Raw genomic sequence first — 27,579 nt, forward strand, 5'->3', positions numbered from 1 at the left:
TTTCGGAGGCTCGTTTTTACATATTTATTTTATAAACTTTAGAAAAAGAATTAAACATTTTTTAGTCAAAAGGTTGCCTTGTGACATACAAATGATGCATGTGTGTTTTGGTGCCATCTGCTGGAGAAAAATAGTCATCAGTATAATCATCAATCTCAACAGATCAACAATATCACGATAGAATACAGAGTTCAGGTGATGCCATGAAAAAGCTAGAACATGTTTCAGAACTAATTTTTATTGGAATAAAAAAGTGCATGTTTTACCTAGTATACAGCCACATTAATCCAGATGGCTGTGTATAAATGTATTTACATCTAGGCTACCAGCATACATGAATTTAAGCTCTAGTCTAGACTGCACCACATTGATAACTATATGAGGCTCTCTGCTTTCTTCTTTTCTGAGCTGTATAAAAAAAATGCCTTTCCATAATGTACCCTTTATTGTTATAAAATACACATTTTCAATTTTTTTTTTTTTATAAAATATGCAAATTATTGAATCCCTCCCTTTTCATATAAAAAATATTTAAATAGTTTTGATTCATCAGTGTCCAGTGGCATTATATGTTGCGTTAATGCAGGTGCCAGCAGGGTTGCCTCTGATAAGCTGCCTGTGTTAAGTACTATCACAGTCTTTCACTGGAGGAGACGTGGGAATAGAAAATAGCAAGTGAGGGCTGGGAAGTAAAGAGTAAAAGGTCAAAAAAGCCACTTTCCCTTCCTGCTAAAAGCTATGGCCAAATTAGACCTTGAAGCCTGCATAGGCTTTGCATAGTTCCTGGTTGTTGTCATTGTCATGCTGCTCTTGTTCTCTTCGTTTCCGAGCTTAGTTTGTAGATTTCTTCTCCCACTCCTGTGCAGAAAGTGAGGGTTTGTGTTAAAAAGCTAGGCTTCAACTGAAGTCAAATATTAACAGCATGCAAAGAAAATTCAACAATGCATGGGATGGGGAAATATACATAGCTCACAATTGCATTATTCTATGATCATGAAGTGAACTATATTAGTAATAAGGCAATGCTATTTATGTTTAAAAAAATAGCATGTAAGTCCCATATGTGTGGATCAGCCCTGTTTTAGGAGATGATTACCTATGATGTAATCAATTCATCTGTATTCATTACAGATGAATACAACAGAAATCTTCAAACACAGAAATGACCAAACATCACTGTGTCTTTCCTAATGCCACGTCTCTGATAAAGACGTTTTCATTTCTTGTTACTTTGGAAGACTCCAGCATGTGAATGTGATTTTACCTGTGCAGTCTGAACAAAGGTCACTCTGTGTTTAAGAGTGACTTGAGTACATTTTTGCTTGAAAATGACTCAAAAACATGGTCTCTTACCTTAGCTTTCTGCAGTACATTTCCTTTGCTGGAAGTCATGATTGACAGGGGCCTATTTTTCAGGGCTGTTGCTGAGTTAACGGGTGAGGAGTCGCCGTTATTGATGGGAGTGGAGGGGGCAGGAGTGGTGATCTTGGGCTGAAACACAGGGTCAATACTTTAGTATCTGGTAAAGAAAATTGATCATTTCCTGTGTGTTAAACAGTCCCTTTAATATAATCTTATAAATATATATAAAAAATCTCTTTCATATTGATGATGATGATGTGGTTTTCATTCTGAGTAATCAGTAAGTGCAGGGCAATTGATCAATATAGCAAATCTCCACAATCAGACCATGGTGAGAATACTGACCGCTGGCAACTCCAGTAGGCTGCTGTCCACTGTGGTGCCCAGAGTAAATGGTCCAGCCTCCACCTTCCTCAAGCTCTCCTTTACCTCTACCAGTCTGAGCTCCACCTCCACTCTCCTTTGCTCTGCCTCCCGACACGCCTCCTCCTTCTGCTTCACGCATGCCTCCAGAGTAGCTTGTTTAGAAGGATCTGTATGAAGCAATGAAATAGGACAAAAATCAAAAGTACTCATTGCATATTTCTACCACATGTCAGAATTTATCATCACTTTTAAACAACACATTTACATTTCAGTCATTTAGCAGACACCCTTATCCAGAGTGACTTACAATTTATTTCATTTTATACAACTGAGGGTTAAGGGCCTTGCTCAGGAGTGAGCTGGGATTCGATCTCAAGACCTTCCGATCAGTAGGCTAAGAAGAACATTTTACACTAGAGGGCGCTAATATACCTTGACACGAGCTCAGCTCCTCTTTCACTTCCCGTCTCTCCTTCCTTAGTGAGGCTAGAGTGGTCTTGACCTCCTCCCTCTCTCGCTCCAGCCGGTCTTTCTCATCGGTGAAGCGCCGCACGTCAGCCTCTGTTCGGTTCTTCCCCAGCTTCACCTCAATTGACCCTGAGTACACTACTCATAACAGAATGTGGAGGAGATTTCAGCTTTGCACAAGATTGAGTCATTTAGATAGTGAAAGCAAAATGAATGACTGGAAAATTGTACAACAGCATTATATATAAACAAAAAATGTGTATGAAGCTGATGTTGACCTGGGTTCTTACCTGCTATAGATGGCTTCTGTCTGTCAAGGACTCTATCTGCGCTTGCAGCCCTTACTCTTGAGGTCGGGGGACTTTGGTGTGTCTGTGAAGGTGTAAGGAACTGACTGTGCATCTGACTGTGAGGTGTAGGTAAGGACGAGACTTTCTTCTGGCCTTCCTTACTTGGGAAGCTGACTCGCTGGGGCTGGGGTTGGTGTTGCTGGGTCTGGGTCTGTGGTTGGGGCTGGAAAGGAGGACTTGGGGAAGTGCTGTTGTCTACATCCAATCTTGGGGAAATGGGCGGAGGATCAGGATGTTCTCTGGGTGTAGGTAACAATGCTTCATATACAGACTCTTCAGATGCATCATTCTAAAAATGGATGAGAAATAAAGCTTTTATGCAGGCCAAGCCTGTTGTGATGCTTCATAATGAATAGATGAACAGTTCTATCTAAAACCAACTGTCTTAACTACACAGCTTAACAATACCTTTATTTTATTCTTATACGGATTACTGAGTCAGAGACAATAAAGGTGTGCTCTGTTAATCTTTACCTCACTGGCAAGGTCATTTTGCCTATTACTTGGAGTTGGGGAGGGACTGAGCTCTTTCTTTGGTGTAGAGGATGAATGGGGGGACACTTGACCTGAATTTGTGTGGAGAAAGGAGCGGACAGGGATCAGATCCAGATATACCCTGTCCTTCCCATCCTGTTCTGGATTTATCACCACCTCACTGTTGCCATCTTGCTTCTCCTATATAGCAAGAACATAGAGAGAGAGAACGCATACAGAGAGAACGCATCATGAAAACAACACTTCTTCATGAGCACAGTTACACGGTCACAACTCAGCTGTGCAACTATGCACTCAAACTGTCTCTGAGAGTTTTACCCTTACTCTGATACCATTATTGCTGAAATTTTATCTTTAGAAATGTCCTTAAAAATGTTCCTAAAAAAGGTTCATAACGTTCTACCTTTAATAATTATTATACCTTTGGGAAAATCTCTTTCATTTAATAGAAAACACACCTGATGGACTCTGTTTCAGAACAGATTGCAAGTGAAATCCCTAACAGGCTACAACTGTTAATCATCCACAGTCCCCCAATTACTTACACTAAGTATAAAACCTAGACACTTTATTGATCATTCTAAAAACAATAAAGGTGAAGCCCTGACACAATTGTCTCAGGCAGACAGTGTGGCCATTGCTGCACTTTTCAGCAATGCTACTTAGGCAGAATAAATATAGACGTCACTGATGATTGGTATCAGAATTGCTCACCTCCTGCTCATTCTCTGTGGAGGCCACGTCATCGTATAAATCGTCAGGGTCATTGTTTGTTGAGAGTCTTTCAGTGTACATGTTTTGCTCTGAATATCTCCTCTGCATTAAGCTAAAGAATAGCCAGAAAGATCCACAATGAACCAAATGCTTACACACACATTCTTTGAATTCATGCTGGGACAAAAAAAAAACTTTACTCACTACATGGAGGTCCTGGCTGCATTAACTATGCTGGATATTCTCTCAGAGTTTACACAGTCATAGGTGAGGTCTTCTGGGTCAGTTTTGGTTCCTGTCTGTGAGAGTATGAGTCCCAGCCAATGGCCCATGTCAGCAGATGATTTAGCCTTGAAGATGTGACAGTAGAGAAATAATATTAACATATTGTACAATATAGTATAATCATGTTATTCTTTACAGGAGCTTTAAAATGTTACTGTCTTCTTTGTCTTTTCTGGAAATTTAGACAGAAAATAAATGCTGGAATGTGAGCAGGAAATCAGTTGTTTGTCTGTCTACTCAGAGTATTTCATCACAGTGTCTCAATAACCACACGTATATGGACATAAAAGGCAAAATACAATTGCCACATCCATATTAGCCTTTCAGATTCTCTAAAAAAAATTGAGTTAAATCCCCAGCAGGATAACGAATAGAGCACATCAACTGGAGCTTGGGTGAAAGAAGAGCCCCATCAGTTCCCGAAAGCATGAGTAAATGTTGGCTTGCAGAATTGTATTGCAGCAGTGTGATGCTTTCTGATATGGGGTGTGGAAGCACTACACCATCAGTATAGCATGGGTATTGCTAAGTTGTGGTTTCTAAAGTGAACTACACTCTTTGCATTGCTAGACCGGGTAGCAGTGTGTTGTATTGAGTAGCGTATTGTGATAACTTGTGTGTAAATAATCAGATCAGGGAAAACAACAGGCTGTTGTAAGCTTCTATTCACACTGCCACACTGTTGCAAATTTGTATTGTTTTTAATGACCCAAGTAAGTAAGAGATTAAAATCACCTCTAGGGTAGCAAGCTCCTCTCCATCCAATTGTATACGAAATGAGTAGAGGTGTTCTGGGCTGGGGTCAGGTAGCACCATACACCCTTCCAGAGCCACAGGCTGCTGGGAAACCTTAGACTTTCCCTTATCCTGGTAGAACCACAGCTTACCATTCTTTATCAGACACCAGCGTGTCCGCCACTGGCTGTTCACCAAGACATTCAAATAGCCTGTTACAAAGAAGAAGGTGGAGACGTTAAGTGTTTTGCCCAACATTTATAAATGATGATAGCGAAGAACATCTACAGCATGGTTGCCCTAAACTACCTGATGTATCCACACACTTCTCAGGACCCTCTAACGACGAGATTTTCTTTTTCCCAATATTCATCAGATTACTCAGCTTCAGGCCAGTACCAGATTTTTTCTTAACTAAACAAAAATTAAATATTAGCATTTAATGAGAACAATAACTCCATGTAGTTTAGGGAAATGGAAGAAATCTCACCATCTTTAGTCTCCAGGTTCTCAACATGGCTGTCTGTGCTGCTGCCACTCTCTGATGCAATGGAGTGTCTCTCACTAAGCTCGGTCTGTGGAGAGACAGTTAATACTTTCACTATACTCTTCTTCATTTATGCTATTCTCTACTTCAGCCAACCATTTAATAAGTAATTTAAAACCCCAAATGTCTGTATTGGTTGTCACTGATAAATGATTCCTCAATGTTCTTTGGGTGGTTAATGGTTATCCAAAGAATTTTGCTTGGAAAACCTCCTTCATTCTTTGCATTCTTTTGTCCTAACGCATTCCCTGCACCCCAAATAACTGTTTCTTGTTACTCACTATTTATAAAGACAATTTGTATTGAGTAACTATCTTTAAACCATGGCTATTTAGGCATATATATTTTTCCTGTAGCTCTTGATTAAGGTTCTTTGTATGACATTTGCTGCATCAATAAATAGAAATTTTTTTTCTGTATGTTCAACTTGGAACACCTTTTTTGAAAGTGTTTTTCATGGAACATTATGTAAGGTTCTGCACTGAAATTTGAATGGAAAAAAACAAAAACAAATAACATTTAACACGCTAGATAGAAATCCTTTATGAAAGTATATGAAAAACAGCTTATCTTCAGAAAAACCTTATCTTCAGATTGTTCAGTGCATACCTTAGTGCAGTTAAGTCTTGGTGAATCAGAGACATCAGGGCCATCTGTAGATTTAGGACTGATCTCCTGGATGACCTAAAGTAAACAACAATACAACAAGTAACTCATGGCTGTCCATTCTGAGTGAGAAGTATTCTTTTCTCAAAGCTGAGAATATCTGCTGCCTTGCCTTCAGCCACTGTTCAGCCTGCTCTTTGCTCTGCAGGCCCAGCACGATGGCCTCACCACCCTGAGGGATGATCTTCAGCTTGTGCTCTTTCCTCTTAGGCTGCTTTTCTTTGTAAATGACGCTGCAGCCCACCAGACTGACATCCAATAGTGGGGTCTGTTCTTTTGAGCTCTTGTAGCACTGTGTATACAAGTAAAGGCATAGAACTCATTACTATCTCTGATATATAACTACATTAAGATGTCTAAGTGCAAAGCAGCAAAACTGTAGGAATGAACTCATCACCAAGGTAACCTACAAGGAGACGAAGTTCTCGGATGACACACAGCTGTTTGGCCCACTGGCCCAGCCACTTCTTCCTCCAGAGGAAAGCACAAATCCTTGCATCCTTCATTAACTCAATAGATGCCTCTGTGGATGGCCACTGGTGCTGTGCTGCAGACTTTCCTTTCATCACTTCCTCTTCATCATAGGACTCATAGGAGCTGCTCACTGCATCTCCATCATCTGAAGAAAGAAAGCTCAATTAAGATGCCCAATAAGGATAAAGTGTAAAAGAAGTTGTGGCTGGATGAATGTTGAGAGTCAGAGACTTAAAAACCTTAAGCATTTCTAAGCTGTTTTTTTTTTTTTTTTACTTAAAACACTGAAGATATTCTCACAACTTAACCGGTGAGCTCTTCATCTCCTCTCAATTTCTTTCAATGCTGAAGAACACAGCTGCTTAATAATATGTCCAGACATTTGCTGAAGCTGTAAATCATTCACTAGTCGTGGTGAACTCTCTACCCTAGCCCTTCAGCTGGCCCTCATTTTCTAGGCTCATGGATAATGTTCTCTCACTGTATGGCCAGTGCCAGAAGACCCACTGCAGAGAAACAAAGACTATCACTGTTCTGTGGTCCTCAACCACAGGATCCTCTGTGTTATGGCCATGTTCAGAGAAAAGAAACTGTCCAGAAATCTGCAGTCCAAATTTGGGAATCATAGCTCTTAATTACATTAAATAAAGTTTCATGGCAGCAGTGAGTGAGCTAAATCCAGGCCCCGAATTTACAGTGTGTTCCCAAAAAATTAGGAATGGCTGTAAGGACTGCAAAAAGACTTCCATGTTATTATTAAACATTATTATATATTGTACTTTATATGTAAATTAATGTGAACATTTACTGCATTTGGCATATGCAAATGCCCCTAACATAATGTACAGTGAGGGAAAATATTATTTGATCCCCTGCGGAATTTGTACGTTTGCCCACTGACAAAGAAACGATCAGTCTATCATTTTAATGGTAAGTTAATTTTAAAAGTGAAAGACAGAATAACAACAGAAAAAAACATTTTGAAAAATGGGTCATGGATCGGTATTCCAGCATGACAATGACCCAAAACACATGGCCAAGGCAGCAAAGAAGTGGCTCAAGAAGAAGCACATTAAGGTCCTGGAGTGGCCTAGCCACTAATCAAAGTAACACATCCTGTCATATAATGAACTTTGTATTATCTCTTACACTACAACCAGTGCTACCATTGCTACTACTACTGTCAACTGTACCACAAACACCCCTTTAACACCACTACAGAAATAGTTTCAATATACTGAACCTGTTAAATCTGTTAAACTCTCAGGTCCAAATCAAATAATATGCTTCATTGTGAATAAATTATTAGTAATCAGACTTTGCTGAAGGATCCAAAAACAGGCCAAATAAATCAATATATTTGTAATCCTGTTTTTAAAGTTACCAATAAGCAATACCTACATACACAGTATATTCCCAATGTTCTTTGAAACACTGTTCTAAATCTCCCTGCTGAGCTTTGTATGATCCTCAGGATTAACATCAAATAAGTGATGCACCATTCTGTTTCTGAAGATCAGCAAGATATGCTGGTCTAAATCCTTTAGGGCTTTATGCTTTATAGAAAAACAATTTAAAGCGAATTTGCAACTTAATAGGCAGCCACCCAGACGAAAAATTACTTCTAAAATATATTCTGCTTTATCAATGTTCTAATAATCTTTATCAGAAAAAAAACTTTAAAAAACCTCTTACCATTGATGGTTGAATCATAGGGCTGTGCCTCCTCATAGTAACTCTCTGGAGAATCCATACATGCTGGTGCTGGAACTGGTGGAAGAGAAAATGGATCTCTCCTTACTACAGGCTAGAGAGAAAGAGTGGGAGAGAGGGAAAGAAATTAGGTCCTTTATAAATTGTATTGCATACATGGTGCAAAAACCACAGATACAACCTCCTGGATTTTATACTGAACATACCATGTATGTTGCTGTTTAATATCTCACATGCAATATATCAGACTCAGGAGCTTTTACTTAAGCACCTGACTTTCGTCTTTGTCCTATGGGGAATTCCTCCACCCTGAATCTGAGCTAGCAATGACCTCAGCTTTGCACACATCAGACAGGAATTCCGCACGTTTGCCTGAAGAAGTAATGTTTTTAGCTGAGTGCCCATCAACTCAAAGCATCACTAAATCCCCACATCTGATACACACATAGTCATTTCTGCACTGAGCTTGAATTTCAGTCTATTCACTAACCACACCCAGAGACAATGGAGTTCCAGATGTCCTGTGTACCATGATCTTGATTTATATTGATTCATGGTAAGGTTATTATTACCCATTCTTGAACGAATTGTATATAATCAACTCTCTGTCTATCACTCACAGAACAACCTCAAAGATCCCAAACAGTCTGGCTTTAAAACAGCAATCTAGATCAGCCAAGTTGTCATCTGCCCTCATCCTCTTCAACCTTTCGGCGTCGTTTGAGACAGCCAACCACAATACTCTCTTGTCACTCTCAGGAGTTTCAGAATTGGCGGATCAACAAGCCAACTTTTCTTTTACTCGCATGTAGCTAATGTGACATGCTCAACATCAGAAGAATTCGGCAATTTTTGTCCACACAGGCTGCCCAAGTACTTGACTACTGCAACTCACTGCTGGCAGGTCTACTTATAAACTGAATTTGTCCTCTGCAAATGATCCAAAATGCAGCTGAATGACTTGTTTTCAACCTGCCTCACATAGTTCAATGTTCTCACATACCACCCCACGGCTGCATTCCTTCCACTGGCTTCTGTTAGCTGCATCAAAGAACTGATGCTGGCCTACAAAGCCAAAAATGGACCAGCTCCTCTTACCTCAAAGCTCTTATCACTCCTCGCACTGCACCACGCACCCTCAGATCTACCAGCACTGCTCGACTACTCCCACTATCTCTCAGGGTAAGAAGTAGGTATACTGTACAGCAAGACACTTTTCTGTTCTGGCAGAGAGGTCGTGGAATGAACTTCCCCTAGATGTCTGAACAGCTGAGTCACTGGCTATCTTCAAACGATAGGTGAAGACCAGTGTTGTAATGTAACGGAGTACAAATACTTTGTTACTGTACTTAAGTAGAAATTTCACGTATCTGTACTTTCCTAGATAAAATGTATACTTTTACTCCGATATATTTCCACTAAGCATCTTCGTTACTCGTTACTACAAAATAAAATCAGAAGAAATGTGTGCGACTGCAATAAGGGAGGTTTGGCGAATCACTGCTCCTAGATGGCATTACGCCGCTCCACACACTCTACGGAGAAGCACAGGCACGCACACCGTGCACGCGCAGTCAGAGCTGGAGGCATTTATCTATAACGTTAATCGGCGGAAAACCGCAAAGACGGTAACCAAAAGCAGTGAAATTTCACTATTCTTATTACCAGAGTTGATAGCGCAAACAAAATATTAATGCAAACAATCCATTCAATAATAAATAAAAATAACATTTATTGATTTGGTCTTCGTCTTGTGAATATTTTTTTTATTAATGACTGCATTCATTGGACACACTGAATGTAGAGAATGCACACATACATGAACTGATGATTCAAGACTGGCATTATTACATCATGCATAAAATTTTGGTGTCCACTTTTGCCATTTAATAATACCATAACTTTTGGCTTACTATGTAGTCATATAATATATAATACAAAACTCTTCTTGTTTTAAATTCTGACTGAGGGCTAAACCCCCTAAAGGTGAAATCCTAGAACCGCCCCTGCTCTTATGCCTACCGAAAAATCACTGAAATTTTTCTACCAAAGTCTTTTTCTAGTACGATACTTGTACTTTTACTCAAGTATTGCTTTCTAGTTTACTTTATACAACGCTGGTGAAGACCTACCTCTTTCTGAAATACACTGAACAAAATTATAAACGCAACACTTTTGTTTTTGCCCCCATTTTTCATGAGCTGAACTCAAAGATCTAAGACTTTCTCTATGTACAGAAAAGGCCTATTTCTCTCAAATATTGTTCACAAATCTGTGTTAGTGAGCACTTCTCCTTTGCCGAGATAATCCAGTTCCAGATAAACCAGTTCCAGATAAACCAGTCAGTACCATCCACCTCACAGGTGTCCCATATCAAGATGCTAATTAGACAGCATGATTATTGCACAGGTGTGCATTAGGCTGGCCAAAATAAAAGGCCATTATAAAATGTGCAGTTCTACTGTATTGGGGGTCCGAAAACCAGTAAGTATCTGGTGTGACCACCATTTGCCTCATGCAGTGTAACACATCTCCTTCGCATAGAGTTGATCAGGTTGTTGATTGTGGCCTGTGGAATGTTGGCCTGCTCCTCTTCAATGGCTCTGCGAAGTTGCTGGATATTGGCAGGAACTGGAACACGTTGTTGTATACACCGATCCAGAGCATCCCAAACATGCTCAATGGGTGACATGTCCGGTGAGTATGCTTGCCATGGAAGAGAGCTTCCAGGAATTGTGTACAGATCCTTGCAATATGGGGCCATGCATTATCATGCTGCAACATGAGGTGATGGTTGTGGATGAATGGCACAACAATGGGATCTCAATGGGACCTCAGGATCTCGACACAGTATCTCTGTGCATTCAAAATACCATCAATAAAATACACCTATGTTCGTTGTCCATAACATACGCCTGCCCATACCATAACCCCACCGCCACCATGGGCCACTCAATGGAGGTCCTCGATGGAGGTCCTGGGCTGGTGTGGTTACACGTGGTCTGCAGTTGTGAAGCCGGTTGGGTGTACTGCCAGATTCTCTGAAACGCTTTTGGAGACGGCTTATGGTAGAGAAATGAACATTCAATTCACGGGCAACAGCTCTGGTGGACATTCCTGCAGTCAGCATGCTAATTTCACGCTCCCTCTTAACTTGCTACATCTGTGGCATTGTGTTGTGTGATAAAAGCTGCACATTTTAGAGTGGCCTTTTATTGTTGCCAGCCTAAGGCACACCTGTTCATTAATCATGCTGTCTAATCAGCATCTTGATATGCCATACTGTACCTGTAGGGTGGATGGATTATCTCAGCAAAGGTTTAGACACAGATTTAGACAGATTTGTGAACAATATTTGAGAGAAATAGGCATTTTGTGTACATAGAAACAGTCTTAGATCTTAGAAAAAATGGGGGCAAAAATAGCACCTTTTTGTTATATGTGTATATTAAAAAAACCCTGAACAGAGTTTTAGGTTGTCTGTAACCTAGTAAACTAGTGCTAATGTATTCATCAGTAGAGACTTAAAAGCACTGTTGTACATCACTCTGGATAAGGGCATCTGCCAAATGCCATAAATGTAAATATAAAATGTAATTCCGTATTCTAATGTATAGGAACTGTACACTTAGGTCACAGTTCCCTCCAAAAGTATTGGAACAAATAGGCCAATTTGTTTCTTTTTGCTATACAATCAAGACATTTGGTTTGTGATTAAAATATGTATATTTATAAGCAAATAGAAAATAATTTAACTTTAAATTTAAATCTAACCCTAACCCTTAGATTACAAACCAAATTGTCTTTAGTATAGAGCAAAAAAAACAACAAAAAAAAAAAAACAGATGTGGCCTTGCCATTCCAGTACTTTCGGAAGGGACTGTATAGTTTAGTGCATTAGTTAACTGGCAGGAAATGTGTTTCTGTTGAAAAAAAGACTGTGGAATGTTCATAAACATTTAGGCCTTGAGTCTTTGAAAAACATGCGTTCTTGGTACTAAAAGTTTGCTGTAGGCTTTTATAGGAATCAGCAAAATATTAGACAGTGAAGCCGAATAAGGAGCAGATATAAACAGTAAAAGGAACATTATGAGTGGATGAGAACAGGAGCATACACCTCAGAAACATCTCAAATAAACTAAATGGGAAATATTTATTACACCAACATAACAATACCATGCCTCTCCAACTGTCTCCTGACTCTCTGACAGTCTATCAAGGAAATACACTGGGATGTATGAAAAAAGAAGAGTAAGATTGTTGGTGCATCTGCCATTGATTAAGATGATAAAAAGGCCATTACTTCCTCCCTCTCAAACTCAGTATCCCTGCTGCTTCAATCACAGTCAAAGATCAGGACTAAGAGCCGAGGACCGGTTCAACTGATCCACCAATGCAACATGATCACTCCTGCTTATGCATTTGGATAGAAGTGTTTTTGACATGTTAGCACATTCAGCCACACATTGCTGTGTACTGAACCCCGTAGAAACCTCAACATTGAGCCTACTCCCTTCATTTTTGTTGAGATAATCAAGTCCACCATTCTTATTTCCATGGGAACACAGTCTGAGTAAGTAAGTAAGTAAATCAAGAGTCAGACATAAATAAGGAGAGAAAGCCAGGCTTTGGGAAAGAGACCAAACAAACACCCAAAACATGGAAAATCCCTGGTTCTGGTGCCAAGAATCCAGCACAGTGAAAATACAAGTTGACTGCTCCCTAAAACTGTTTGAGAAGAGAGGGTAGCAGATAAAATAATTAGCACAGAAAACAGATAAATTAGGTATATGGTCTCTGAAGAGCTGTCATCACCTTTCTCATCCTCCTTAGAAGTCACTTTTGATATAACAGAAACTCTGTTCTTTATTAGTCATTTGATGTTCCTCTAAACTTTATTTAACCGGTTGAAGACACAGAGTTAAATTCTTTGTTTGCTCAATCACTTCTTTCTTGTGCATTCCAGATTTACAGTTTCAACTGTATTCTTTCATAATCTCTTGTAATCATGCTAGAATTGAAATACCATGAAGTACCTTTCTGTGATTAGAATTTAAGATGATTGTTGACAGTATTGGTGGGTTTCATTTTTGTGGCCTATTTAGGATAATATTGTTTACTTTATATTGTCTCTGTTGTGTGGAAGCCATACTCCCTTTCCTATTTTATGCCAAAGACCAGCCCTTCTGCTATCTTTAGGTGGCTCTATTTTGAGTAACACCAAAGCAGGGCAGAGTGACTGACGCTATAGTGCTACTGAAACTACTGAAGCGTTTCAATTTAGTTTAACTCCGGACTAAAACTCTAATTTGGACTTCTCAAACCTGCAGATTGGATGAAATAATAGGTAAGGAGAGGCAAGCTGGAAGAGTTATGGAGCCTCCCAGAAGTCCAGGGCTGTACACTGTTATTGTGCCCCAGTCTGAAGCTTCTGACATTGTGGATGGACAGATATTGGCACAGTCTCTCAGAGTGCATGTGGATGGAATTGTTTTCACTGTGGACAAGGAATTGCTGATCATGAATTCAGAGTACTTCCGAGCTCTTTTTCGTTCTGGGATGAGGGAAAGTCATCAGAATGAGCTCTATTTGCAGGGAGGACTAAGGGCAAGGGGTTTTCTCATAGCTCTGACTGTTGCAAAGGGTGAGCAGCCAAGTATCAGTAACCCTGATGAGATTGTGGAAGCTGTTGAGTGTGCTGCCTTCCTTCAAGTAGACACCTTGATGCAGTATCTTATAGACATCATAGATACAGACAACTGTTTTCTCCTGTGCCACACAGCAGCTGTGTTTGGCCTGCTAAGAGTGTTTCACAGCGCAGCAGTATTTATCCGTGATTCCTACCGGGATCTGAATGAAGCAGCACAGTTTCTGCCAGAGGAGATGATTCGCTATGTGGAGTCTCTCACACCTGCTTCTTTCATTGCTATGGGTACACATTCACCCTCAATGAAAATCCTGCAGGACTCCTTCAGGACCGTGTGGTACCTGAAAGAGGATGAAGGAGTCTGGAAGTACCTGATTGACCTTCCCACGGAAGCCAGCACCTCCATGGCAGGGATAGCTGTGGCGGAGAACCGGCTGTATGTGGTGGGAGGTGTGCGAGGGCACAGCATGGAAACGGTGGACTTCAGTTATTGTTATGACACAGAGAGCAACTCTTGGAGTGTGTTTGATGGACCTCAGCAGCCTAGATACAACTTCACACTTGTGGGTCATGAAGGAAACTTGTATGCCTTTGGTGGTGAATACGATAAGATAACAATGTCTTCAGCAGAAGTGTGTGATGTTTCAGTGCGCAAGTGGACTTTTGTGAAAAATGCCCCATGTCCCGTGGCAGGAGCAGCAAGCACTGTGGCCCGAAGGAGGATTTTTGTTTGTTTCTGGAAGCCACCGAATACTACAGATATCTATGAATATATACCAGTCAAGGATGACTGGATCCTGACTACAACTATGATACATTATCAGAGTTATGGCCACTGCATGGTGGCGCATGGTGACAAACTGTATGTGATGAGAAATGGTCCTTGTGATGACTTCTTACGCTGCCTAATGGACTGCTACAACATCACCACAGGCCAGTGGACATCTATGCCAGGGCATTATATCAACAGTCGTGGAGCCCTGTTTACAGCTATGGTGAGAGGGGACTCAGTGTTCACAGTGAACCGCAATCTGACACTGGAATACCTGATTTGTGGTGATAATTGGAAACCACACAGACAGATGGTGGGTTTTCCAAAAAGTGGATCACTCTGGACATGCATGCTCAGACTTCCCAGGACTGAAAATAAAGAGGAAATAAATACTAGTGCTGAACCACTGGAGATTGCTTCTAATGATCAAAACAAGGATGACAATGTATACCGTATGTAACATAGCACAATGTAAGATTTCTATAGCCAAATATTTGTTTTGTTAATTTATTTGTGTTGTATTATATATTGAGAATACTGTGATTACAACTGATTTGGATATAAATCAAGTGGACTACAAAAGGGAAACTGTTCAAGGTGTTCTAGGGAAAATCTCTTGCTTTCTATCACTACCTCACTTATGCACATGAACACCACAAGCACTCTAACAGTGGTTTTCAAATAGCTGATGCAGGTGTTATTAATCACTGACAGCACCCTGTGGATCTGTAGATGGATCTGGAGTTCAAAGACTTCTCACTTGGCTCCACTAATTCTCTTCATCCTCCTGTATGTCTATGAGCCTGACTACAGCAACCCACAGAACAACAGACACATTTACCTTTACATTTATAGCATTTAGCAAACACCTTCCGATCAGTAGTCGAACACCTTAACCACTTAGCTACCACATCCCTTAGACACTTAAACAACACCCTCTTTACATACCTTGTTACTGAAAGTGATTACAGCATTTACAGTATAAAAACTAGAGATAAATAAATAATAATCAAAATTTAAAGTCATTGATAATTGTTTGTGTAGAAGTATGGGCTTAAAAACTAAGATCGAGAAAAAAAATTAATTCAGCTTCTATACACTTAATAAACAACAGATACAAGTAGAAGTCACTATTATACAAAATATGTGTGTATAAAACATTACCATGCAATATACTGTATGACCCTCCAAATGGTCGATTTAGCCTAGTCTGATACTGTAATTGTTTGTTTTGCTTTTAAACATCTCAATTTTTATACAGTGCAAAAGTTTGTATCCCCCTTAGATTAAAGCTGCATGCATTGGCAACAGCTTTTGGCAAAAGCTTCTTATGTCAATATGCAGAAACACAGACACACACACACACACACACACACACACAAACACACACACACACAGACACACACACAAGAAAACTAAAATTAAATATCCATACTTATACTCCATCGTGACCGGGGTGAAACTGAAACTGTGTTAGGTGTTTGTCTAAGCGACTGAGCAACTTCTTGTTATAATGATCATGTTCCATTATTGAATGATTTGCCTGTAGTAACACAGATTTCACTTACTGTTCTGGGTGGTGGAAGCTCTGGAAGACTCTTCTGTGGTGCACAGACATGCATTCCCATACTTTCATTCCCCTCTCTCTCTGCTTGATGGAGTGATATCATACAGGATCAGAAGAGAAAAGTCAATGCCTTCAGAACATATTTCCAAATGAAAGCAATACATAACACCATGCATACACATTCATATACACTGTGTATCTGCTTTAACACACAAAGAATGAGATGAACACTCCATTTGTTTTTTTAAACCATTTGTATAGGTTATTAGTTCATGTTTAGTAATTGATGTGGCCTGTGGTAATATTTTAAGAGCCAATAGCCGAACTCAAGCACTTCCTATCAGACATTCCTTTGACTTCCTCTTCAAATGCTAACATCTGGGTTGCTGTAAGATGAACATTAAACTTTCACAGCAAAAGTCTAAGAGTCAGCAAAGATAATGGCAGGCATGAGTTTCTCAGCTTCATACTCCTTAATATCGCTTATGTTTCTGTGGAACCACAAATGTGTTGCTTTAATGGACTTTACATACCGGAGATTACCTGGTTCATAATGATTATTACAGATTCAGAAAAGATAAACAAATACTATGCAAATATTATCAGCAGCAGAAGAAACCATAGATGAAGCTGCAGAATGTCAAAACCAGCAAATTTTCATTGTTCTGAACTACAAAATCTATTTCTATTTTCTTCTTTCTCTACATTGACAAGGACTGGTTTCCTGAGCTCATCTAACACATATACATCTTGTGGTTTAGACAGATGTTATATGAAGGCTGAGTCTAGTTTTCTGCATGTATCATTCTTCAGTGAAGTCTAAACAAAGCAGCCAGGCCTCAGATGGGGGTCTGGCTGTGAAATACTTAGGGGATTTATTAAGAAACAGACAGGAAATGGCAGTGGTGGAGGGGGCTGACACTTACTCTGCAATGCATCACCTTGTTGAAAATTAGGCCAGCATTTTAGCGTGGATATTTAACAACTGAGATCGCTGATAACAATGCTTGTTTCACAGTTGCAAAAAATGCTTGAGAAAGTGACTCATGGCCTGATTTAAATCAACAATTTTGTGTACTGGAAAACAATGTGTACTGGAACTGCAAGTGAAATTTTATTTGCTATGCTTTAAGTTAGAGATCTGTACCTTTGTCTGTTTTGTCTTTGTTCTGTCCAATGACAAGGACCTTGTTCATATAGATATACTCTTCATCCCCACCTTAAAGACAGCAGGAAGAAAAAAAGTCTGTAAAAATGCTTCAAGAATAAATGACATACACTTGACACTACCAGGTATTCATAATGATAAATGATACTAACATTATACACACTCCCTCTTTCTATTCTTAAAATCTCTTGACATTTACTGAATCTTTTTTTTAGCATACAGTATAATTTTTTAAGAGTTAGAAAGAGACAATGTTCTGTGCTATGTGTTCATCTTGGTGGAACTCTTGGGCCTCCACCCAATACACACAATAAAGGCCTGTGGCAGACACACAGGCTTATATTCAATTATAATAAATAAAATCCTACTACATCCACACACTGCATAAATGCATTACTGAAGGAATGCAATATTTACATTTTGTTTTCATTTAATTTGTCAAAACTCACAGAGGAAAAAGACAAATTCAAAACTTACAGTTTGCTATAAGGGGCAATATGGTGCAGCCTGCATTTCATAAGTTTATGAACAGAGTAATAACTCCTGCTCCCATCTTAAAAATTGTTTTACTGTTGAAGACAGATTGGGATTTGGAGAATGGAAATGAAGGCTATTTATAAGCTTCTACTCAAAGGAAGTGAGTGTCCCTGGAGGATAAAAGCAGCCTTGGAAAATGATAGAGTTTAGAGCCAGAGAAGGAAATAGAGAAGCACAAGAACAGAATACAAAAATTGACTGCCATGTGTATACATAAATATATACCCCACACACAACTGGATCACTTTCTCTATAAAATAATTGCTGGATTCTCCATAAGCCAGGCTAACATTTCCCAACCCCACCTCCTTGTACAAACAACAACAATAGGCAAGAAGAAAGAAGTGTGTTTGAGGTACAATGATGTACCGTTTGAAGACGTGTATGATTGCAGCAGGTCCGTAAGCAGGCTCTTCTGCACAGTGGCATTTCCACTCAGATTCTCTCCATCCAGGAGCTTCAGGAAACGCTGCAGCTCTTGAAGTAGCTGCTCCAACACTGTAAAGGCATATATGACAGTCAGAACAGATACTCGCCCTGGGAAACATCACACTGTATAATGGAAGGACAATAATATATAAGTGTTGTAGTGAAATATCTATATATAGTGACAGTGTACAGTGAGTTACATTGGATGAAATTATTCAGACTCTTCCAGGTTTTGTGCAATTTATTGTTTTATAGATTAACATAAAATGGATTCACAGGCTTTTAAACTGGCCATCAATCTACGCATAGTAACCTATTGTCAGTTTTTGATCACCGTTAAATATTCTCTCACCATATACTATACTGTATATCATTTCATATACTATATTGTATATAATTTATCCAGATCATAGAACCAGACCAGTTTGTCTAACATGTCATGTGCTAGTGAATGATGCTTTGTGCTTTTGTCTCTCGCATGTATTTTATCTCCATGTCATTACAGAGGCTTGCTTTCATTTGGCATCATATCACATGCCCAGAGGCTTTTGAATTTTGTTGTTCTTGCTTGTCTTACGTCTCCTTGAAGCTGAGGGGGATGTAGACTGGGGGTGAATGATAGCTCAGAGGTCATGGAGGGGGAAAAAGGTGTGGTGAAAGAGGCCGCTTTGTCACCCGGTCTGATTTCAGCCCCCACACATCCTCCAGAGGTCAGAGCTGAACTGGCCCACGCGCCCCACACTCTAAGCGTACGCTTTGTACCTCTTACTCTGTCATGAATAAGTCGACTTCATGACTGAACTCAATGTATTCTAGACTAGAATTAGAGGGAAGTGGGCCGTGTTGTCATGGGGGAAATCAGACTCATGAAAACAAATGTCGAGAACAACAAAAACCACGACAAATGAATCTCGGACATACAATCTGGATATACTTCAAATAGGGCAGATAATATTTGCCTTCTTTTTGCCAAATATCAGTGAATGAATTTCAAATAGCAACTTTCACACCCTTGTAAATAATTCATGTTTGCTAGCCACTCCCAGCTCGCTGCCTGTTCCCTGCTGATAATGAAAATATTTTAGAGAATCACACAAGGCACTTCAAAGAGCTCTGAATTGAAACTTTTCTGCAGTGTAAGGAAAAGAAACTGGAGAAGCTTTGCCCTTAGGACAGCAAAGGCCAGTTTTCACTGAGCTCTACTAAACTCGTCTTGTCTGAGTCAGCTTACAATATAAAGGATTACATGTCATTAATTTATATATCGCTGTTTGGCTCACAAAGGCCTACAGAGGCATTTAAAGCAACATCATGTTTCTGTGTTCTGTGTGCATTAGGATTATGTATATTTTTGCAACACCAAATGATGCAGATGATGCATGATGATTCAATTGCCTGTCAGCCCATTTCAAAACTACTGACAGGTATAATAATAGCCCTAATTAAAAAACCCTGTGGTATGAAAATAATATATGCTTTAAAATGCAGTCATTAATGAACTCTGGAATAACTTAATTACAGTTAATCAATCCAAAATATGTCCTTTCATCAGAGCCCCATCAGACGCCATAGTGTAGTCAACACACAACAAGAAACCTGTTAAAAGCTAATATTTATGCAGCAATAAAACAACTGAAACACTCAGGGTTAAATTTCCTGGTTGGTTTTGTCTGAAAAACAAAACAACTTTTCAGACTTTGTTAAACATGGTTGTCCCCCATGGCATGCAAAGGTTTTCACACATGCAACCAACGTGTGAATGTGAGTGAATTACCCATGAATCATGTACAATGCTACCTACAATACATTCTTTCACATTGATTTGTCTATGTTTGCATTACATAAAAGCTTAATAAAGATCTCAGATCCACATGAAACAAGAAATGCTTCTAATCCTTGATGTTTCCCATTGCGTTGTAACCAGAGCCTCCTTCTCCCAACATTTTTCCTGCTATGTGTTTTTAGATTGGACTTTGATGCTTTTCTCGAAAGAGTTCCTATGCATGTGGAGTCAGCTGACTTAAATACAAGATTGAGATGAGTTTCTATGGCTTTCGTCTCGGCTACAAATCCTTCAAATGAAACTCCTGCATGTGCTTCCCACTTCCTCAACGTAATGAAACCTGTACTGCATGAGCTCCATACTTTCCCACAGCTTTCACATTTGACCTTTATACACAGGACTCTATCCAGCAGCACACTGTGTTTCAAAGGTGTGTAAGCATTCATTCATTTAACTCAAATAATTGCTTAAGAGTTGTGAGGTTGAGGTTTCTCTCTACCTATGATTAAGTGATAAGGGAATGTACTTTATAACAGACTGCAGCACTTCCTCATTCTCGGTGAAGATAAATCCCAGATAAGGTAAAAAACAAACAAAAAAAGGGTTTTTCCTCATTTCATGCCATCACTCAAGGCTACACCATGAATGTTTTTGCTGCTGGATTCATAAACAGATATAAGAGATCAATGCTGGGGATGACCTTGATATATCAACTCAATTGGAAATCAAATCAGTTGGAAAATTAATTTAAGAGCAACAAATTTAGCCAAACAAGCCGAGGTATGGAAAGGGTATTTGTGGTTCAGTAGCATTTGTTTTGGGTATTTTTGTTTGAAAGACCGTTTCTGACTGTAGTTTTTGTGTAACGTAACTACACTTCTGAATGTAGATCATTTTGGAAACCAAGTCATCAGTGAAGATGATCTTCAAACCAGTTTTAAAGAGAGAAGAGATGTAACAGCCTTTTAGATGTCTATTTTGAAGCAACTTCTTTTTCCAATACATACATTTAAAAGCGAATAAACCACATTTTTGAATATTCGTTAGAATCAACAAAATGTGAAATCCTTCAAACATTCAATTTCACATTTTTTTCAATGAACACAGCTGTGCTGTAGCATAAAGAGACAAGCTGTCATTGTGATATTTGTCTTCAGGGTGTGCTTTGTAAGTTAAGCTCACTTTGTTATCAAATTTAGTAATATGTAATTGTAATATGGCAGCAATATTCTATTTATGTGAAAAAATAAAGCAAAACTGAAATTTGCTTGAAATGATTCAAATTAAAAGGTTCCCAAACTTCACAACCTCCTATAAAGTTATTTGACTCATCTATACATTACAGCTCAACTAGCCAACGTGTTTTCAATTGTTCATATATATTATTCAATTTTGGCAAGATTTACCTGAAACCAAAGTAACTGTACACATGATACACAGTGGTGCCAGAAACTTTTAATAAGGGTGGCCAGAGGAGGCCACATCAAATCTTTGGGTGGCCCCAACGACAGGATGGAGAGGGGGAGGGGCAGTGAAACAGCTACTCTGGTGGTGCCAATCAATCTAAAAAATTTTTTGGTGGCTGCAGCGTGTGCTTCATTTTATCTATTTATTTATTTATTTATTTATTTTTCACTTCATGAACTATTGTGAATTTTCATTATGCATTCAAATTCAAATTCATACTGGGGTGGCCACAGGGGTGGCCATAGTTTATACAGGGGTGGCCGTGGCCACCACTGGCCACCCCTTGGGGGCGCCCCTGATGATACAAACTGTTTGTCTATAAACAATCATACAATATATACAAAATAATAAGATAGGAATTCATCAATATATTCTGGAGCTGATTGCACAGTTTTTTGTGTGTTTTTGTACATTGTTTTCTTCTATATTGTTGTATTAAAATGCACTTTTTAATGATGTCACATTAAGATTTTTTTTTAATTAACATTTTGTTCATTTGTTAAAACGATGGTTAAAATCACTTGGGCCAATTTGAAGACATGTTTTTCTTTGAACTCAGTATGATATGTGAAGTTCAGTAAGCTATGTAATATTAACTTAGAGAAGTTACTCACTTAATATTTTTGCTTGTCGTTTTTCCTGCTTGTATGTATTCAACATCATATGAGCATACAAACATTTTTGCACAGGTTTTCCAAAATCGGTATTTGCAGCAAAGAAATTCCTCAAATGGTTAGGTTTAAATTCAACTTTATAGTGTACTGGCCCTACTGATTATTTAATTGATCGTTTATCACTTCCATCCAATTAATAAAAGTAATAACCTCAGTAGTAACATCAACTATTTGATTCTACTGTCATGTTACACAATGTTAATGCTATGTTACACAATAAAATCATATCATATTTGATTATTTAACATTATAACATGATCATATTTATTAATTTATGTTCATTCAACCATGTTCATATTATATGTGTTAATCTCAATGAAATCAAATAATTGGGGTAAGTTAAAAGAAATTTTCATAAGATTATTCTGCTGGAACTTTTATAACCTTTGTACCCTTTATACCTAAAGCATTAAATTAGAAGTAGATTTGTGGCATTTCTGACACTGTACAGCCTGCTACATGTACACACTTTACACACTTTTAGTGCTGTGAACTTGGACTGTGCTGTCTCAGTCTAGCTCTCTGTCTCCAGTCTCCATAAGGTCAGTTTGTTTATGTTAAGCAATCGGAATTAAACCACTTACTAAACAGAATCAGATTTGACTGAAAACTGCAACACAAACGCAATTTCCCACAATTACGCTTTATCAAATGCAGCCATAATATTCTTTTTGGCCAGAATCTGCATAATGGTGGGTATTACTGCCAAAAACATCAGCAGTTTATTTCATCCATAGAGCAACATCTTCAGTACGGACTGCCAAAACACACACAAGAGCTATACAACATCCTAACACTAAAACAGACTAATTTTACCTATGGGGCTTCCTTCCTTGTTAGGATTATCTAAAAAATGTCTGAATGCTTTACAGTGTAATTTATGTCATAAAACAACCTGACCACATGTTTCTCCATTTAGATGGAAAATCAGTATGTTCTCTATTGAAATGTGCCTATGACAGAAATATGTATACACATATATTTTTAGATATTGTTATATTTTATATTTGTGTGTGTGTGTGTGTGTGTATGCACATGTTGTATCTTGTTACTGACTGCTGTAACACAAGAATTTCCATCATGGGAACCACAAAAATCTGTCTATATATCTACATTTAGTAGACACCTTTATTCAAAGTGACTTATATTTTTTATTTAAATTTTTACAACTAAGGGTTTGAGGGTTTTTGAGGGTTAAGGGCCTTGCTCAGAGGCCCAGCAGTGGCAGCTGGGTGGACCTGGGATTCAAACTCTAACCTTTAGAGTTTTAACCTTCCGATCAGTAGTCCAGCACCTTAACCACTGAGCTACCACATCCCGCCAATCTATCTATCTATCTATCTATCTATCTATCTATCTATCTATCTATCTATCTATCTATCTATCTATCTATCTATCTATCTATCTATCTATCTATCTATCTATCTATCTATCTATCTATCTATCTATCTATCTATCTATCTATCTACAGTATCTAGGCTCTTGGGTAAAAAGGATTGTTCTGATTACATTTTTCAGTATGCTTTTGTGTATTTCCAGACTGCCAAGCAGCAGCAGAAGCACCCATACCTCTTTATAAAATAAAATCCTATAAAGTGCTGCTATGCTCTTTCAGACACTATTTCCATACAACTGCTGCAAATAAACAATACATGAGCATTAATAAAAGTTTAATCTCTCTGAAAGATTCCTCTGTTCACCATAATGAGATCTGGTCTATTCTTACAGAACTGCACCCTTCATTAACATAGTACGTGTATATTTTTCCTTTATTACAGACTTTGTTGTCAGAGTTGTGAGGTCAATGCAGGTCGGTAGCCTTGCCGCTTTGGTTTATGCTGGTCAGTGACATGAGTTCTGGCTGTGCTGTGAGCTCAGGCCGTGCTCTCTGAACCTGCTCCAGCAGTGCTGCTCTGCCTACAGGGGAGCAAAACAGGAACAGATGCTGCAAAACGCCTCACGCTCCAAAAACAGCGACCTCACTCAACCTCTCCCTCTTCTCCTTTTGAACAAACACTCCATACACATAAAAGCCAGTGGCTAAATTAAACCACTGCATAGTCCAGTTCTGCTGAATCTTTTACAAACACCTCTGCAGATCGAAAGCCTACATGCAGGCTCAATTCTTGCCTCTTATTTTTCTGAAGATGCATTGCACAAGCTTTACAATCGTTTTGTCCATTAACGTAATTATTTTTCACACTGAAAGTGTGTCGTTCATAGCGGCCATTAAAAAAAAAAGTTGTACATGCACTGATGATTACAATTGATAATAGTATCATGAAGATGTGCACGGTGGCTAAGTGGTTAGCAAGTTCGTCTCACACCTCCAGGGTTGGTGGTTCGATTTGCGCCTCTGCCTTGTGTGCATGGAGTTTGCATGTTCTCACCGTGCCTCGGGGGTTTCCTCCGGGTACTCCAGTTTCCTCCCCCGGTCCAAAGATTTGCATGGTAGGTTGAAAAATTGTCCGTAGTGTGTGATTGTGTGAGTGAATGAGAGTGTGTGTGTGCCCTGCGATGGATTGGCACTCTGTCTAGGGTGTATCCTGCCTTGATGCCCAATGACGCCTGAGATAGGCACAGGCTCCCCGTGACCCGAGGTAGTTCGGATAAGTGGTAGAAGATGAGTGAGAGTGAGAGTGAGTGAGTGTACGTTCCCACGATATTTTCGAACAATTTTAGATTGTTCTAGTTCCCAAAACATACAAATTTGTATCCTGATTTACTATGTTAATGCAGAACCCAGCTCCATATATTACTGATTGTGCATTCATAAAAATAAAAACTTCCCATAGATCTTGCAAGCTCTCTCTCTAAAAAGACACAGATCCTATTCATATTTGTACTGTATGCATTTGAAACACGTTATCGGTTCAATACGTGATGTACAGTATTCATGTTTGCATACCGGAGACAAACTACTAAAACTGTGCAGAGTATTTTAACTGTATGCATGTACTATAATACATCCATTTACATACACAAAGTTCTTATACAGTGCTCCATCCTCTAGCACTGCTCAATCATCTCTCAGGGTAATAACAACAGAGCTACATCTTCTTTAATTAAATAAATTAACACTTAAGTATTTAAAGTAAAAAGTATAATTTTCATTTGTGTACTGTACTAAACTTCCCTGTCCAAGTCTCTGGCCTGAATGAGTATGAGGATGTACAGCAGTTCTATTGGTCACTCTGGATAAAGATGCTTGCCAGATGAAAAGGTACTTAAAAATACCCATTGTAAATGTACCGTAACTGTAGACACAGTACTGCAATTGTTAGCCTGTTACCACAACACTAGATATAACATTGTAAGCATAGGCATAGACATACAACTAGAAATAGTAGAGTAAATACTGTATAGGCATTGTACTGTAACTGTAAATCTAGTTATTATATGTTAGTGTACACATTGTACTATGACTGTATCCATAGTGCATCTGTTTTAATGGTTTTGCATTGTATTTAATTATATTCATCTGTTCAGTCCAAATAATCTATTAATTTATGCAACTGTAGACATAATACTGCAACTGTATATTACTGTAAATATATGTATAATACTATAATTGTATAAGAGTGCAGGCATAGACGTAGTACAACTGTACTGCTGGTGGTTTAATAAAACACCACACTATCATTTTAAAGGTCTGCTGATTATGTTCAGGTTTGAGAGTGATTCCTGCATGTATACTGACTCATAGTTAATCTGACTATACAGTCTTTCAGAATACAGCCTCTAGAATAGAAGATGTGAATGAACACAACAAAACAATAACAATCCTTATATTACCCACGCAGACCAAATATTTCTGACCCACATGTACTCCACAAACACTGCCATTGGTGCAGTCATTACTCTAGTCAACAAGAGGCAGTGAAACAACCAAACCACCTCTTGTGATCTCAGCCTTCTTGAAGCCTACAGCATGCATGTCAATGTGTTTAGACGCAGTACTAAGTCCTTCACCCCAAGCCATGAATCCTGTGTAGACTAATATGTACTAAAAAGAACACACTAAAGAGTCTTCACACTCTTGGATCTCTTTGGAAGTCAGAATAATACAGATCTACCCCCTTGAAGCTCCCTCCAAACTATCTGACTTAAGTCTGAACTCTGTCAAATGGTGCACATCTCCTGTTCCAGAACGTCAGCGTTTTATTCCAATGTGCACCAGGTCTGCTATAAAGCTGATACACTCCAAGCTCTGACCAGAGCAGCAGGGCCCATGGGTGGATCAGGAAAAAGTGGTATCAAGCAGAACCTCAGGGATGAGATCTGGTTGCCTGCACTCTGCCTTTGAAGAGCAGAAAGAGGCGGAAATAGACAAAAGTGGCAGGATAAAAACAAACACGTCATGGATTAATTTAGAAACCTTTCAGAAAGCACTCAGCTGCATAATAGGGTGAGCTATACCCACTTCAGGCTAAACTTGAAAGAGTGTCTCTTTTTCACGGGTTTGTATAATAGTGTAAAAGTAAGGTTTTTCATAAGGTATTGTACATATGCTATAAGTCTCTAAAAGAGTGCAGGCAGTCCCACTTCATCACTTCATCACTAATCCTGTCATAATTAGTAACATCTCAACACCAGAAATCAGAATTGCATCTAAAAAGACATGTTTCTGAGAAAAGGTTTTAAAATGATTTAGTTTTAACAATACATAAACACATATATGATACTTGTTCCTCTAATGACGGTTGAGAGCACTTTTTTAGGGTACTGAAACCAGCACAGATTTTTACTGATCTGATTCTCATAAAGCTGAAGTCTATATTCTCATGGAAAACAGTTGCATCTGTTCTGAAACCTTTCACATTTCATTAATAAGTATCTTGCATGCACAACACTAAATATTATCTTCATGTACAAGATCCGTTCTTTGCAGAGCTAACAGTGATAAGTTCCCTTCACAAAAAAAGCTAAACCCGAAAAATGCAACCAAAGTTTAATGAATACATTATAAAAATTCTAAAATATTTTCATATGGGATCCAAAAGACTACCATTAATAAATAGTGTTGGATTTACATTATGTGTATTCACATCAATTATAGAATTCTTCATCATGTAAATCCTGGTATAAGTAACATGTTTCATCATGGAAGATATTACACACTGTTCCTTAAAATGCCACCCTTCCCTGCATCCGTCCCCTCCCTCTATCTTCTTCTTCCCTCCCTCTCATTCTTATCTCACAAAAACAAAATTCACAAAGGCTGTCTATGAGGCAGGGCCCCTGACCACAACAACTGCTGTGTTGTTCCAAACAGCACCCGACTTGTAAGAACAAGTCATAAAATAGCCAGATTTTAACTACTTATGCCTCTGAATCATTCTTATGTGTTTGGGGGCCCT

The 27,579-nt window shown here is 38.8% G+C and overlaps 2 protein-coding genes across 4 annotated transcripts in view; one reads left to right on the forward strand and one right to left on the reverse strand.

Moving 5' to 3' along the window:
- Positions 1-10: 10 nt before the first annotated feature.
- The window catches only part of afap1l2 (actin filament associated protein 1-like 2), a 32,455-nt gene continuing 4,886 nt past the window's right edge, over positions 11-27,579 (reverse strand). For 2 of the 3 annotated variants that reach the window (XM_060858274.1, XM_060858266.1), the window contains exons 3-20: positions 18,236-18,364; positions 17,309-17,380; positions 16,163-16,245; positions 8,158-8,269; positions 6,399-6,607; positions 6,101-6,280; positions 5,932-6,006; positions 5,266-5,350; positions 5,085-5,189; positions 4,776-4,987; positions 3,960-4,105; positions 3,756-3,867; positions 3,021-3,221; positions 2,487-2,835; positions 2,161-2,334; positions 1,708-1,895; positions 1,354-1,491; positions 11-858 (exon numbers count right to left, since the gene is read on the reverse strand). In XM_060858274.1, coding sequence (XP_060714257.1) covers positions 832-858; positions 1,354-1,491; positions 1,708-1,895; positions 2,161-2,334; positions 2,487-2,835; positions 3,021-3,221; positions 3,756-3,867; positions 3,960-4,105; positions 4,776-4,987; positions 5,085-5,189; positions 5,266-5,350; positions 5,932-6,006; positions 6,101-6,280; positions 6,399-6,607; positions 8,158-8,269; positions 16,163-16,245; positions 17,309-17,380; positions 18,236-18,364 — 2,597 coding nt within the window. In that variant the 3' untranslated portion in view covers positions 11-831. The remainder of the gene's footprint in view (positions 859-1,353; positions 1,492-1,707; positions 1,896-2,160; positions 2,335-2,486; positions 2,836-3,020; positions 3,222-3,755; positions 3,868-3,959; positions 4,106-4,775; positions 4,988-5,084; positions 5,190-5,265; positions 5,351-5,931; positions 6,007-6,100; positions 6,281-6,398; positions 6,608-8,157; positions 8,270-16,162; positions 16,246-17,308; positions 17,381-18,235; positions 18,365-27,579) is intronic. The other variant, XM_060858282.1, reaches the window with a different exon arrangement.
- Positions 13,549-15,477, forward strand: LOC132841024 (kelch repeat and BTB domain-containing protein 13). The gene has a single exon (XM_060863187.1). It carries the CDS (start codon positions 13,549-13,551, stop codon positions 15,052-15,054), a length of 1,506 nt encoding a protein of 501 aa, XP_060719170.1. The 3' UTR covers positions 15,055-15,477.

Source organism: Tachysurus vachellii, chromosome 2, assembly GCF_030014155.1.
Source record: "Tachysurus vachellii isolate PV-2020 chromosome 2, HZAU_Pvac_v1, whole genome shotgun sequence".
Lineage (NCBI taxonomy): Eukaryota > Metazoa > Chordata > Actinopteri > Siluriformes > Bagridae > Tachysurus > Tachysurus vachellii.

Coding starts and splice junctions, on each gene's coding strand:
- LOC132841024 (XM_060863187.1), top strand. CDS start 13,549: ATGGAGCCTCCCAGAAGTCCAGGGCTGTACACTGTTATTGTGCCCCAG.